The following is a 17,168-nucleotide window of genomic DNA, read 5'->3' as shown; positions in this document are numbered from 1 at the left end:
TCTCTTTCTCTCTCTCTCTCTCCCCCCCCCTCTCTCTCTCTCTCTCTCTCTCTCTCTCTCTCTCTCTCTCCCTCCCTTTCCCTCCCCCCTCTCTCGTGCGAAAAAATCTGTAATGTGTTGTGACAAAACAATTAGAAAAATCGGATTATACATACCGAAAGCCTTCCACTTCTTCCAATTTAAACTCATAAGTTTTAAATAGATTCTCACAATTGTAAATGTGCTTCAATTCCTGTTCTACTTTTTTCATTAATGGTCTTTCCTTAATAGCTACGAAGCTAAGAACGGTCCCCTGATTCTTTCCACGGGCAGTACGCCCTGCTCTGTGTATGTAAGAGTTTAAATTCAATGAAAAATCAAAGTTGATTACATTGGATACGAATTGGAAATCGATGCCACGTACAACACCCGATTCCTTGTCTTTCTTTCGTTTACTTTTTTTCACTTTTATCATATGTGGCTAAAAAAAATAAATATATAAACAAAATGATATAAATAAAATAATATATTTTATTACAACATACATAGAGAAAATATTCTTTTAGAATTCATCTTAAAATTCATGATAATTGTAGGATATGAGATTTTAAAGAATTTTATGTATTTCTCTCTGATTGCCCGCAATAAAATATGTAAAATACGTCTAATTAATTTTACTAAAAGTATGGTTCAATAATTTAAAAATGTGTTGAACAATTTATAACTCTTTGTTTTAAATAAAATAAATGTGTGCTTAGTAGTGATAAATATGAAATATCTTACATAAATTTCACAACGTAGCATACTATTTTTAATTTGACTCTTATTGTTAATTGTCTTTGATAATTTCACCATGCAGCATGGTAATTGATCGGTTATTTGCCCGTTTCCGCTAATGTTTTTCTAATTTTTAGAACTAAAAAAAGACGAAAAGCAAATTGAATCGAGATTAAAATTAATCTAGGTAATTATGCACTTTAGGGGACCTAGCTCCGATGACCTTAACCTTGACATATGTTGTCAAAGTCATGATTCTGAGCAACTTTGCCTTAATAACTAGATGGCGGACTCTTATAGTTTTTGAGATATTAAGCGTTGAAGTTATTTTTAACAGTAATGAAACTGTATTTGTGCGAAGCAACTCTTATTCCATCCCTTTTTCTGCGAATGAGCTCGCAACTTCCATGTCGCTTCATGTTGTAAAGTGTACGCGTGAATACAGTAGGTTCCGCCCCCCTTGCGGGGGGGGTTCCACTACTATTAAAAATAGCCTAACCCAACTCATTTAGTGCAGGTGTATGGTAGCTATCGCTTCGCGTAGAAAATCGAAATTCATGTGCACACACAATAGTACAACCATAGAAGTGTGTTCGCATAGAAAAGTCACATGCCTGTACTGTTGTGCATGGACTTCGATTTTCTACACGAAGCGAGATCTACCTCACACCACTAAATGGGTTGGGTTAGGTTATTTTTAACAGTCGTGGAGCCCCCCGCAGGGGGGGGGCGGAACCCACTGCATCCACGCATACACTTCGCAACATTTAGTACTTCACAAACAAAGTAGGTGTTTCCCATTTTCTAGATGTTTACCGGAAAGACATATTATTGTATTATACGAAATTAGACTTTTAGGTCTAAATATCTCAGAAACTATAAGAGACCGCCGCCTAGTTGTTAAGGCAAAGTTGCTCAGAATCATGACCTTGACAACATAAGTCAAAGTCATCGGAGCTGGGTCCCCTAAAGTGCATAATTACCTTAATCTACATTGATGGAAATGGGCATGTTTTGAATAACGATATTTGACTAAAATACTATTAAAGTAGCGAACAGTACGCGGTATTGCCGCGGAGTTCAATTTTCCGTAATTAAAAAACCACAGAATAGAAAAAGCGCAGCACTGCAAAATCGTTCATCGATCCCGAAAATGGAGTTAAAAAATAAGAGTAAATGAGAAATGTATTTTAATAATTTTTAATTCTATACACTGCAAGTTAATTTAGAAATTAATAATTTCTGAAAGTTATAACGTGCCAAAATGTAATAATAGCAACTAATATCTATTAAAACGTAATATACATATAAATTTTTAAAACAATAACGATTAAATAATAAAGAGCTCTAAATAATGAAAATTAATATACATATAAATGACAGGTGATGATATTTAGAAGCCAATCGCAGATTCATGTTTCAGATTTTCATTGAAAGACAAAAAATGAATTAAACTTGCAAAATAATACTGATATGTTGAACTCTTTGTATTATGATTTGATCACAAAAAATTGATGTTTAATGTTTTAAATTTTATGTATTTATTTGTATTTACTAGTCATATTTTTCACACTTTAATGTTCTTATTGCATATTGACCTCTCATACACTATTGACTTTCTGTATTCACATCGTAATTTAAGATGATTATCGTTAACTTAATTTCAAAGTAAGTTTTTAGCGAATTTGAGAGAGAAACTTATATATTTTTAATTTTGACTATATTAATTTTATTCTCTCGACTCGCGCGCGCGTTATTTCAGTGAAAAATTCTAACACACGGTTTCTGTATTCGGTAAAATATGACAGATAACAGAAGATTTTAGTTTGACAACAGTTTAACAATAATTTGACGACTTGGCGAATCCTTATTTTTACACATTACGGATTTCTATCAATCATATGTTATACACCGAAGGGAATCCAAAGGTTGAAACGTCTATTAGCGTTTTTCATTAGGATGCACTCAGTGCGCACTAGAAACTCGTAGAGTTGAAGCAACACTGTTCGAGTTTACCAACAGTGCAAGTTTTTTATACGCCCAATGAAACACTTGTGACTTGATGAGTGCGCATAGTAGTGTGCCATTTTTATTTCTCAAAACGTCGACATATTTCATTTATAGCAAATGCATACAAAAATGAATCGTGAAGTTACATTGCCCTCGAAACTCGGAAATAGGATTTAAACTACAACAAAAATAAAAATTACTTCTATTATATTAGGACCTTGAATAAGTTCTCGCTGTTTTCAACAGATAATGTTAACAGAACTGCGTGCGTGTAGTTGAAGATAGGAACACATCGATTAAGAAGTATGATAAGCAAACTTGAAATTTAGTGTAGTCATTTCGCCGAAATGTAAATTTTTTGTTTCATAGTGTTAAACATGACGCTTCAAAAATAATGATTTTAATGTTAAAGATAAAGAACGCTCTGTTGTACCAAAAAAGTTCGAAGACGAAGAATTGGAGACATTACTGCATGAAGACTCATGTCAGACGCTAGCTGAACTTGCAGAATCATTAGAAATTGATCACACAACAGTTTCAAAATGTTTGAAATTATTAGGAATGATTCAAAAGCAAGGACATTGGGTACCATACGAGTTGAAGCCGAGAGACGTCGAACGGCGTCTTTTCACGTGTGAATAGCTGCTTCAACGGCAGAAAAGGAAAGGATTTTTGCATCATATCATAACTGACAATGAAAAGTGGATACACTACGATAACTCGAAATGTAGAAGATCGTGGGGTAAGCCCAGTCATGCATCAACATCGTCGGCAAAGCCGAATATCCGTGATTCGAAGCCTCTGCTCTGCATTTGATGGGATCAGCTGGGTAGTTTATTATAAACTGCTCAAACCGAAGGAAACGGGAGCTCGCTATCGACTACAATTAATACGTTTGAGCCGAGCATTGAAAGACAAACGGCTGCAATTCAACGAGAGACACAATAAAGTGATTTTGCAGCATGACATTGACCGATGTTGCGAAAATGGTCAAGACATACTTGGAAACGTTGAAATGGGAACCTACCCCACCCGCCGTATTCTCCAGACGTTGCTCCCTCTGACTATCACTTGTTTCGATCAATCACACGACCTGGCTGACCAACACTTCCGGTCTTATAAAGAAGTAAAAAATTGGATCAATTCGTGGATCGCCTCAAAAGATGACAAGTTTTTTCGACGCGGGATTCGTACGCTGCCCGAAAGATGGGAGAAAGTAGTGGCCAGCGATGGACAATACTTTGAATCATAAATGTATAATCAGTTTTTCACAATAAAGCCTCGAATTTCGGAAAAAAATGGTGGAAGCAAAGTTGTACACCTAATACCGTCATACTTTTATATGCAGAATTGTTAAAGAAATCATGTATATTATATAAAAAAAAGTTATGTAATTTCATTGAAAAAGTGTAGGCAATCATAATGTCTTCTTGGTGCCTCCAGAATGATCAAAATCTCCTCGGGACCACTTAAACAACAAGTAAGTCATTCAAGTGGTCTATTTTAGATACCTCATCTTATATTTGTATACATGTAATTGTAAACAATATATATAGAGGAAAGTCACCGATACTGACATAGGTCTCCTAAAGTGACACCCCCTTATTTCTCGTAAACTAATCTTTGCACTTCATTAATACTAATGAAAACATAATCTGTCTAGGTAATTAAAGAAGTGAAAACCCATAATTCATATACCGGGTGGTCCACTTAAATCCTACATCTTGAATATTTCGTTTATTTTTGACAATACGAAAAAATGTTTCAAATAAAAATGGAACGGTATCGAGGGGGACACGTTTTAGTCACATTGTTTTTTTTCTAAGTGGAGGCGCTAAAAAGATATGAAGGTCACCTCCACTTTTTTAAATGGAATTATGTAATTTTTTTTAGATAAGGTGATTCCTCTAACTATTTTGCATATAAAAGTATTAAGGTAGAGATATCAAAAAACCAATAGTTTTCGAGATATTTTATACTTTATTTTGGTACATTTTGACACAAAATGTTAAACAACTCGTAAACTGTTGACTTTTTGATTATCGTACCTTAATACTTTTGTGAACAGAATAATGAGATAAATCAAATGGTGTAAAGAAAACACATAGTGGCGTATATAAAAAATTTTTTTTAAAACGTTTTAAAACGTTTTAAGCTAAAAACGAATTCTACAAATGTGAAAACAAAATTCTTATGATGTTATTTTATAAATTACGTAGTTTAAGTAATAATAGCTACATTAGTGATAATATTAAGTCCTTTTATATGTTTGTAGTTTTCTAAAACTATTTTATTTATATTTTCCTGTTTCTTATTTTTCTTATAATACGGTTTTAAAATAAAATCGTTTATAGTCTAAACCGGCATATAGTCACGACATATCGTAACATAACCTGCACTGCGGTCACATGCGCATGCTCTGTGGCCATATAAGCATATGTCAGTTTTGGGGCCCATTTTGTCTGACGCTCGTTTCCGCCTATTTGATAAAAAAGTTAATTATTGTAAAATTCTTAACAGTATTATAAAAATTGCTATAGAGCATCGATAGAAGACACTTTCCAGTTTACATTTATATCTCCAAAGATTTATTTTCTGCTTTTATCTAAAAAATATAGTCTAAAAACAAAGTAGTATCGCTGACCTTCCTCTATATATATATGTATGTAAGTGTAGAAAACTATATACGCAATTATAATATGTGTGTATAAAGCTCCACATTCCACTTGATATAATCAGCAAAATGCATAAAAACGCCAACTTTGAATTGGTATAACTCAAAAATCATAATTTTTTAGATCTTATGCCCTTTGACACTTTTGATCTATACATCAAGAACAATCAGATAGCAAATATTTTCAGAAAATTTGACCGAAAGCCATTTTCTATGAGGATTCTGCGGGGTCATTTAGAAAATAGATTATGTTCAAATATAAACTAGAAATAATAATTTAAACTATTAAAACAATTTTATTCATAGGATAATGTAATTTAATCGGTTGCTAAATTGTTCCACGTTTAATATTAAATATAGTAAAATGTATAGCAAATTTTGCGAAAAAAATTCTCTACATGTGGATGTATACTTTACCTCTTGTAACATTTTCTCGTCCGATGCTATTATAATGTCATAAGTGCCGCTGTTAAATTGTAAAACCGCTCTACATCTTGAAGTCGCTGGTAATTCAGAATTTAGAACACAAGTTGGAATACCAAACTGCTCTAAGAACAACTTCAACTTATAGCATCTATCTACAGTATGTACAAAGATTATACATTTGCCCCTGAATAAAAAACAAAAACACATAATATATTTGCAATAATTAGTAAAAATCATTTTCTATTAGAAAATATGGTAATTATGCACTATAGGGGACCCAGCTCCGATGACCTTGACCTTGACATATGTTGTCAAGGTCATGATTCTGACTAACTTTGCCTTAACAACTAGACGGCGGTCTCTTATAGTTTCGGAGATATTTAGATCAAAAGTCTAATTTCGTATAATACAATATATGTCATTCCGGTAAATGGGAAACCCTAGAACAGACAGCTTTACGTATAAAGTCTATTAAATATTGACACACGCACGCACGCACGCACGCACGCGCGCACGCACGCACACACACACGGGCGGGTGCAAGGGGGTGGCCTTCCCCCTGTGCACGGACACACGACTTCCATGGTAAATATCTAGAAAATGGGAAGCACTTACTTTATTTGTAAAGTAACTTTTACCCCCCCCCCCCTTCTGCACAGGGGCACAGGACTTCTACGATTATACTGTTGCTATGATAGTACTGTCGGGGCAGACCTCTGTGACGGTGTGGGTGCAGGGGGGTGGCCGAAGGCCGCCCCCTTGCACCCGCCCGTGTGTGTGTGTGTGTGTATGTGTGTGTTCCATTCGTTATATAACGATTATGAGTCTATTACTTGATATTTTACACACACACAAACACATACGAGCGGGTGCAAGGGGGCGGCCTTCGGCCACACCGTTACAGAGGTCTGCCCCGACAGTACTATCATAGCAACAGTATAATCGTAGAAGTCCTGTGCCCCTGTACAGGGGGGAGGGGAGTGAAAGTAACATCGCGTAGAAAGTTTAACGTTTCTGAACAGAGAAAGGTGTAGAATAGTACTTGATATCATACGTATATAGCAGAAATGAAACGTATATTTTAGAACTATGATTGTTAATAACTTTTTAACGAAGGACGAGCGACGGGAATAGTCAATGACCTTGACTTTCTTGAGGATCAAGGTCAAAATCAAGGTCACTCGGAAGTCATTTGAGGTTGACTGTGTAAAGCGAAACATTTACCCAGTAGGTTTCACTACTGTTAAAAATAATTTCAACGCTTAATATCTCAAAAACTATAAGAGTCCGCCACCTAGTTATTAAGGCAAAGTTGCTCAGAATCATGACCTTGACAACATATGTCAAGCTCAAGGTCATCGGAGCTGGGTTCCCTATAGTGCATAATTACCGAAAATATTATATACTCTATTAAACTTATCAATGTGTAAAATACCTAATTAAATGTAACTTTAATAAAGCATATAAAATAGTAGCTTTATCATTTTCTTCTGCAGCCAAAGTATAGTGAGTCAATTGTGTAGGAGGAGCTAATGGTGGCTCTTCTAACTTCAAAATTGCAGGATTGTGAAGAATTAATTTTTTTAAAACTTGGACATCTTCAGACAACGTAGCAGACGCCAAAACTGCTTGATAAGCCGTTGGTAGATAAGCTAATATAGCTTTTAAGTCCTTTTCATATCCAAATGAAAATAGCTGTGATAATCAATGTTATAATTATGTATTAAATGATATAATCTGATTAAATTTAATTTGTAATATTTGTAAATTCTATGACATGAGTACACACATACCAAATCAGCTTCATCAATTATTAATGTATCAAGACTGTATTTCAGCATCAAATTTTTTGCTTTTAAATGCTGTAGTAATCGACCTGGTGTAACTACAACAATATCTGGCATATTACTCAATAAAAGTTTTTGCGCGTTTAAATCCGTTTGTAAACTAAGATCAACTATTCTGACTTCCCTACAGCATTTTGTCGTTAGGCTCACAATAACATCATGAATTTGTTTGCATAATTCCTTGCTAGGTGCAATAATCAGACCCTTTATCTCTTGTTTTTCTTGTATCCGTTTATTTACCAATATTTTTTGAATTAATGGTATTGCAAAGGCGGCAGTTTTGCCCGAACCGGTACGAGCCTTGATTAAGAGATCTTTTCCTTCCAATAACAGAGGTATTACTTTGTCTTGTATTAATGTAGGTTCTATCCAACCTAGTTTCGTAATAGCCTATATAATTTAATTAATATATATTTTTTAATATACATTTTTTAATATACATTTTTTAGATTATTATATTTTGTACATTATAAAGAATTTATAAAAAATTGCTTGATATGTCTTAATATTGCCATTCATTATTATAAACTTATCTTTTAAATTCATCATTTCTTAAGTTTAAGTACTAAAGGTAGTTGACAAGATAATGCAAAAAAATACCAAATAAGTATTTACATAAGTTTTACGATAGTACTATTTCCTTAATATGATACATTCAATTTTTATATTATTTTTAATTGTCAAGGAGTACGTTCCGAAATTTACTGGCAGTACTAACAGCACTGCTTTATCGTTCCAAAATAGAATTTCTTGTGCTGTCAGGTACTAAAAGTTACTATCCAATCTACATAAATTAATTCTAGGGAATTGCTGACTTCCGGCTGTTTTTACCATCGACATCTAAGGTCGCGTTCGAAAACATCACCTGAGTGCCTCGATCCTCCCGAGGATCGTTCGAAAATACTTCGATACCCTCGATGGACTTTCGATTGTTGCGTTCGAAAACACACCCGAACCACTTCGAGAGTGACTATTTCCCCCTACCTCGCTAAGGTAGGGAAAAGAGAGTATCTCGGATAAACGTGAAGCGGGAAAATGGAAAAAGATGTCGTCCAATATAGAAATTAATTTATCGAGGCATCAACTTATTAGAGATCAGGTTAAAGATAAAAAATAACAATTACGCAAAATGGATGCTTGCTTTTGTTGGCTAAAGTGGATATATGTATTTATTTTTACAAATCTTTCAAAATATCCTATATCGCTACTTACAAAGTATCCTAACCAAACTCTATACTTAATATTATAATGCCTGTATGTACACTTCAGTTACATCATTTTTATTTTCATAATTCTCAATAGTAGATATATTGCAATTATCAGCTTTTTTTTCTTCTTTACTCATTATTTTCAGGGAATGGATGTAAGTATAACGCTGTTACACTGTTATTGTTACTTTTTATAACTATTATAATGTATTTAATAACGTTGCAATTTTTTATGACTAATAATAATTAACTAAATGCTAAGGTTGAAAAAGTCATTTTCGAAAAGTAATTCGTTACCATTACACATATATTTACAGAAAAAAATTATTCGTTATTTAATATCAGCTCGTTATTTTTACAGTTACTTTTAACGATCTTTACGAGTCACTTTCTTTTTTTAAGTAAGCGACTTTTCCAACCTTACGGTGTCACCGTTTTACTATTATATAAGAAATTCACAAAACATCATTGCCAAATCATATTATTTATAATAAAGTAACGCATTACAAGTAACGTGTCCTTCTATTTCGTAATTTTATTTTTAATGACACTAGTTTCAAAAATTGACGTTGCTTCCACTGATAAATGAATGTTTAGAGCGTTCTTATTTCTTTAAAATGTAGTAATTTTCTTTTCATCACATTTAAGAGTTAATCACAGTTAAACAAACTTAATTTTGCTTCTAAAATCTCATACGTGTCAGGAATCATGCGAAAATGTTCACGAAATTGCTTTGCTGTTAGGCCTGGAACGGTTCTGTCTACGTAATCTATGATACGCAATAGCTTCTTTCGTGGCCCACGCAATGCGTGGCTATGCTGATATTTTGTCTAAAAAATAATATCTTATATTTCCTCGTCTGTCTCGCTATCATTCATTATATTTAAATTAGACTTTAAGAACTCGTCGCTAATATTTACAGCTATAGAAATTAAACGTTTTCGACGTAACTCAACACTATCCATTTTGAATTTGTACATTTGATATTTTGGTAGTCGTTCGAAAACCAACAGTTCTCTAAATTCCCCATTACCCCCACCAACGCATCCCTAAGTCACCTCACTTGCGCCGGCAGAGGACGTTTTCGAACGCAGCTTAGAATGGACCGCTGATGGTAGTGGTGGGGGTAGAAAGACGAGTAGAGTGAGAGGCAGAAATAATATGATCGTTCTTTCTCTGTTTACTGATAACTACTGATTACTATTGATTGTTGTTAATCCAACAACCAATCAGGCTTCAGAGAAAGAACGATCATATTATTTCTGCCTCTCACTCTACTCATTTTTCTACCCCCACCACTACCATCAGCGGTCCATTCTAGGCTGCGTTCAGATTCCTCACTGGGTGAGTGTTCGCTGGGTGACTGAGTGAGTGGGCGGAACCTAGCGAAAAGTACCCGAGTGTTTTAGGAATCTGAACGTACTCATCACCATTCATCATCACATCACCAATAGAATTTGCCCTTTTTTTTTTTTAGGTTAGTTGATTAATTATTATTAATAATTTGTTAATATTATTATATCATTATTATTATTATTATTATATTATTAATAATTTATTAATATTTATTATTTATTATAATATAATATAATATTTATATTTATTTTTTTTATTATATTTTGCGCTTATAGGGATATTGCTTATAGCAAGCATAACCTGAAATTTAAATTTTTTAATAGATGCACGTCAAAACGTGCTGGAATCGCACATGAAGTCTTTAATATGCCATTATCACCCATTCCACCCTCCCAGGTGGATAGAATAGGAATCTGAACGTTCCACCTAAGTGCCCAATGAAGGCACTCAAAAGGAATCTGAACGCTTTCTGGGTGTCTTGGTGCACCTGGGTGGGGAATCTGAACGCAGCCCTAGATGTCGATGGTTTTTACTCTATCCCAAGAAGTGAGACACAGACAGTAAAAGCAGTATTGCGAAATTAAAATACGCGCAGTCCTTTTCAGCACCGAGACACGAGTTCCGAAGAACCACTCGATTGCGACGGACGCGTTTCGGATCTGGTGTATTCTATTTTATATTTTTGAAAGTGTTGCCGACTTCGACTGATTGTGAGCATTGAACCTCAATGATGGAATGTCCGCGGATGGGCTCATCTCGATTGTTCGCTATTTTGACGACTAGGGCCGGTATTCATAATCAGTTCTTATATTCAAGACCGTCTTAAGTTCAGTCTTGAAGAGTTACGAACCAATCAGAGGGCCGCTTTAGCATCTTAAGACATTACCAGGAAGTAAGATATAAGGAGACTCCACTCCGTAAAATAAAAGTGGACCCATTTTAGGTTTCGAGTTCAGCTTCCGATTCTGATGAGTGCGAGTAAGAGAAATGATCATTTCTCTTACTCGCACTCATTATGCGCAGCACTACTAAATTCACAAGCGCTGCGAGTGTCGAGAATCGGAAACGGAACTCGAAACCTAAAATGGGTTCATGTCTCGTAGACTGGCGAGACCGAGTGGAGTCTCCTTATATCTTCCTTCATGGACATTACTTAAGACAGTCTTGAAATAAGAACCGACTATGAATACCGGCCTAGGACTCCTGACACGCGTTATTGCGATGTGACGACGCCGTAGACGCAGGCGCCCGGTGTCCGTTCGAGCAACGCCATTTTCGCGGGCATTGCATCACCTGCTATTGCTTAAGACAAAGAAGAAATCAATTTTTTAGACGTGATCTGACCGTATTGCCTCCGTATACTTTAGAAGGAGGCAGGAGCCATTAATTAAGAAGAAGAAGAGGAAGTGCCGAGACACTACTGTGTCTCCTGATAAGTGCTGTAAGAAATAAAAAGAAAAAAAATTATAAATTCGTATAAATTGACATTGTACGAAATTGTAGATACCACCGGTAACAGTATACAAAGTTCTTTTATCTCCAGAAGAATTTGAAAAAGCTACTTTTTGAATGGCAATATGTATTACATTAATTAGGACAGAAATAATAAAGAATTGTTTTAAGAACTCCTCAAGAACAATTATTAAATAAAGAATTTTCAAATAATTATCAAATTCTTATTACTCTTGTCAGATAATGAGTTATTTAGACTTCTTCACAATTTTTTTTATTTTTGCACTAACTAGATATAAAGATAATCTCAAATGTGTACATTTTATATAAATTTAATTACAAACTGAAATATTAATTTAATATTTCGACAGATCCAGAAGTTGCACGTTCTTTGAAAGTTTCTCCGATTCGAGGAAGAGAGAGAGAGAGGGGGGAGTTCGATTTCTTCTGAAAATACTGAGGTTATGTGCAAAGATACAAGTAACTTTCGTATTGCTTTACTGCTTTTTTGTTCCGAAAACCAGTACCAAACAGTAAAAACTTAAATTTTGAAACAATAAAAGTCAGCTATTTCAGTAACAGCAGCGCCAGTAATGCCAGCTAAGTTCGGAACATACCCAAGGTGAATTAACTGTTACTAAATCAAATTATTCTTTAATGCAAAGTGAATGTCCAATAATGAAATAACAAAAGGAAATAACAGAATTTGTTAATTCTTTATCATAAAAAGAGTGAAAAAATATAAAATAAGAAAGATGTGATTGCACTTCAGTACTCAAAAAATTACAGCGAATTCAGTCGACTTAAGGTTGATTTATACTGGCCGTAATCTGTTAACTTATGCCGTAATCTGTAAAAATTGACCAATCACAGTCGAATGAGAGGGGAATAATCGATTATAATTGGTCAATTTTTAGATTACGGCATAAGTTAACAGATTACGGCCAGTATAATTCAACCCTTACACTACACTGAATTCGTATTGCACTAAACTGTACGAGCGCAACACTAGGCCGCGCCAATACTAACACTGAATTCGTGTTGCACTAAACCACGTGCAACACTAGACCGCGCCAGTACTAAGAGGCTCCGCAGAATAAAAGGAACAGAGAACAGAGAATATGAATTTCAACCTATCAGAAATCATGTACTATGGAATACTCACTGTTTATTCCACAGTGTATGATTTCTGATAGGTTGAAATTCTTATTCTCTGTTCTCTGTTCCCTGTTCCTTTTATTCTGCGGAGCCCCTAACCTTTCTCAATGCAACACCAGTGCGACACTGTCATGATCCAAGAACACTAGATCCATGATATATAATGACATATAAAGACAAAGGTGACAACAAAGGTATGCTCTTGCGCATATTTTAGAAAGAGCCAATCAGGAACTTTGTGCAAGCGTACGTCACACTGAGCGGAAAATTTAAACAGTGACTGTAGACACGTTTCATTTAACGTTTGCAACGCTCGCGAGCATGGGTGCGTTCAAGAATTATGCTCAGATAACTCTTCACGTTACGTCATTGTAAAAAAAATTCGAAAATGAACATTGCTAATTTCTCATACAACCGAAAAACAACTTTGTGTTCTCTCTCATTAGAGCCATGGTATAATCGCAGCCGAATACGCTACCGATCATATCCGATTCATCTCGACTCTACACAAGTATGACGTAAGCTTGGACAAAATACGGCAAAGTGGGAATGCACAGTGGTTTGACACGAAACGAGCATACCCTTGTCTTTATACCATAACTAGATCCAAGGATCCAACACTGTGCAGGCAGAATCCCACTAGTGGTAAACTTTTGGCAAAAATCTGATAACTCATATAAATTTTTTAATTTTAAATATGTATCGTCGCAAATAAAAATTTCTCTGAAATTAAATTATATTGTGTGCATACAATTATAGTAGAAATATTAAATCATCTCTGATTTTTGATTACTATCAAAAAGCTACTTTTTCTGGTAGATACCTCAATTTCCATTCAAACCATCCTTAGAGGTGTAGTTTATGATGTTGTCGACAAGATATTACGATTGTGTCATCCAACTTTTCAACATAATAATATGATAGAGGCTATCAATATATTTTTACAAAACGGATATCCCCTAAAGTTTATATTTGCTACAATTAATAATAGAATTAAATTTCATATTAACAATATAAATACTAATACTAATAATAATATTCCAAAAAAATTTTTCACTATTCCTTATGTTAATAATGTTTCTGAGAAGTTTATACCTATTGCAAATATGTTCCAATGTAAGATGGCTTATACTATTCCAAATACACTTAAAAATTACATTAAAAGAGGTAAAGACAAGTTAGATCATATACACAATCAAAATGTTGTATATAAAATTTCTTGTGAAAATTGTGATGCCAGTTACGTGGGACAAAGAGGCAATTAAAAACTAGATTACATGAGCATGTCTCTGATATTAATAAAAGTTCAAAATCCCCTTCTGTAGTAACTGATCATAGATTGAAATATAATCATAATTTTAAATGGGATAACATCAAAATTTTAGATATTGAGCCTTCTTATAATAAAAGACTGATATCGGAGATGGTATATATTAAAAAACAGACACACGGCATAAACAAACAAAATGACACAGAGTCTTTGCCCGATATGTACACCAATATGATACATTCTCTTTCTTCTTCTTGAATTTGTCTATCCTTGTTTTCCTCTTTTTCCTTCTTTGACTTTTTATCCTAACGGCATTATTCCAATTGTCATCACAAAGATCAGCACTCTTTTCTCATAGCTGCAGAGTATCTTATTCAATTTTGATTATTATTTGTATTGTGACACAGAAGAATTTTATTCATGGATATTTTAATTCTTTTTCTACCAATTTTGACAAGGTACATAAATTCATATACTTTTAAAATAATTTTTATGACTCCGTCAAGTTTTATTTTGTATTTTTATTAGGATCTTTTTTACTCTTATGACATCAGTTTTCTACATCTTTTGTACCTTAATTATGCAGTTTGAATGAAGATTGTTTGTAATTTTTGTATTATTTAACCGAAGAATGTTTTATATTTATTGTACTTTTTTAATTATATTTAAATTTTACTTTTATACATTGAAAATGACCCGATCGGAATCGAAACGTCTGGAAATTTTATATGTATACAGTTTGTTTTTTTAAATTATACGTACGTTAAACATATTTGGCTCTTTGCCCTTTTTCTTATTTATATTGTTAAATCATCTCTGTTTTATATATATATATATATGAGGCATTCCATGCCAAGTGGGCCACCCATTTTGCGAAGTATCATGGATTTCGTTCATATTGCTTGAACTTCAACAGTTTGATGAATAAAGATTCTATGCCGAATAATATACCTATAGGCTAACTGGTTGCAAGTACCGCCGAACCATCCGACCGTTACGGACGCATTTCGGTTCGGGTGCTCTTCATTGTATATTTTTGAAAGTGTTGCCGACTTTGACTGTGCATTATATCATACAGATACCTGTCCGCGGTTGAGCTCGTCTCGATTGCTCGTCATTTTGCATCTTTTGACGACCTGGGCTCTCATGACGCGCGTTATTTGACGACGCCATAGACGCAGGCGCCCGGAGACTGGTCGAGCAACGCCATTCTCGCGGTCATTGCATCATCAATTTTTGAAAGTGTTGCCGACTTTAACTGTACGTTGACTCTCATATATATCTTTTTGGGTATGACTGGCCACGTTAATCCAGTATCATAACGGAACCTGGGTCAACTAAATTAAGAAGAAGAAGAAGAAGCTAACTGGTTGCCGAACTGTAGAGACGTTAATTTTTGAGCTTTCTCGTCGCAGCGCTCTTTTCGCTTGTCATTAGTGGGCATGAAAGGCAAGTTTGAAAATGAAATGTAGACGTTTTCTTATAGAAAATTGAACGCTCTTTCACGTAAGAATACTCTTCAATCAGACCGGTTTACGACGATGTTTGTCAGTTTTGAAGTTTTCAAAATGGCGGCGCGCCTAAAAAGCCAGTCTCAATTTTCTTTTAATATAGCTCAAAATGTAGCCACAGATCTCTACTTTGTTACTTTAAAAGGACTTAATGGAATACGCATTCGTTTGGGAGTAAGAGCTAGGAAAGTGAGGCAATGTCGCTCCGTTACCCTACCGGCGCACAGTGGGGAAAATCAAGAATTTACTGTTCAAAAATCGCTACGGACCGTAATTTTTAACCGATCGAGATCATTTTTTTTTTAAATTAATCGTAAATAAATGCTAAAGAAAACTGTGGAGTTAGATTTTTAAAAAGGGTCTCTTGAAATATGCAATATTAATAATTATCTGGAAATTACTGTTAACCAAGAGTTGAATTATTTGAATTAAAGTTATTATTGCACTAAATTACATTACATGAGGGTTTTCGGACTCAGTTACTCACAGTTACTACTATTTTAATAAATTTTCGGCTTTAGGATCAATATTTTTAATTTTTTTAATCTATAGTCTCCTATGAAAATTTATGACTGGATCGGAAGAATTAGGAGCTTGTGTATAATATCTTCGTTTGCTAATAAAGCGGAACATTTTCTTGTATTATTGTAAAGACGGAAACGTTTAAAATCTTTATTCCGAGCATCTGCAGCTTCCTCTAATAACTGTCTAATCACAAGATGAAAATGTCGAATAACATCACTCTCATGTAAAAGTATTTTATGAACTGTAACGGGCATGTAATACCATGGATAAAAAAAAGACTCACATTTTATTATATATTATAATATATTTATTTATTTTATAAATTTATATTATAAAACTTATTCATATTATGCTCCTAACTTCTTCAGATCCAGTCATAAATTTTTATAGGAGACTATGCATAAAAAAAATTAAAAATATTGATCCTGAAACGAAAAATTTATTGAAATAGTAGTAACTGTGAGTAACTGAGTTCGAAAATCCTCATGTAATGTAATTTAGTGCAATAATAACTTTAATTCAAATAATTCAACCCCTGTGGTTAACAGTAATTTCCAGATAATTATTAATATTGCACATTTCAAGGGACCCTTTTTAAAAATCTAACTCCACAGTTTTCTTTAGCATTTATTTACAATTAATTTAAAAAAAAAAATAATCTTGATCGGTTAAGAATTACGGTTCGTAGCGATTTTTGAACAGTAAATTCTTGATTTTCCCCACTGTGCGGCGCGTCATCACGCTCGGCCTAGTCGCCCGGCATGGGTCGCTGTTAGACCTGATAGCATTTCTGTACATGCACATGAGTTTAAAAACAATTGCTCTTTGCGTTTAACAGGGTTGAGACTGTCTTTAAGTAATACCTTAATGTCAGCATTACAATTGTTTTTTTTTTAATTTTTATTCTATTTATTTGTCCTTTTTATTTTTTATTTATAAAAAAATGTTTTATTTATAATATTTATAATATTTATT

The 17,168-nt window shown here is 34.0% G+C and overlaps 1 protein-coding gene across 1 annotated transcript in view; it reads right to left on the bottom strand.

Moving 5' to 3' along the window:
- The window catches only part of Hlc (putative ATP-dependent RNA helicase DDX56), a 35,731-nt gene that overhangs the window by 937 nt on the left and 17,626 nt on the right, over positions 1 to 17,168 (bottom strand). The window contains exons 2-5 of the mRNA XM_018549096.1: positions 7,660 to 8,103; positions 7,302 to 7,561; positions 5,858 to 6,050; positions 156 to 460 (exon numbers count right to left, since the gene is read on the bottom strand). Coding sequence (XP_018404598.1) covers positions 156 to 460; positions 5,858 to 6,050; positions 7,302 to 7,561; positions 7,660 to 8,103 — 1,202 coding nt within the window. The remainder of the gene's footprint in view (positions 1 to 155; positions 461 to 5,857; positions 6,051 to 7,301; positions 7,562 to 7,659; positions 8,104 to 17,168) is intronic.

This window comes from Cyphomyrmex costatus, unplaced genomic scaffold (assembly GCF_001594065.2).
Source record: "Cyphomyrmex costatus isolate MS0001 unplaced genomic scaffold, Ccosl1.0 scaffold78, whole genome shotgun sequence".
In the NCBI taxonomy this organism is placed as follows: Eukaryota; Metazoa; Arthropoda; class Insecta; order Hymenoptera; family Formicidae; genus Cyphomyrmex; species Cyphomyrmex costatus.
This window is presented reverse-complemented; position numbering and strand designations above follow the sequence as displayed.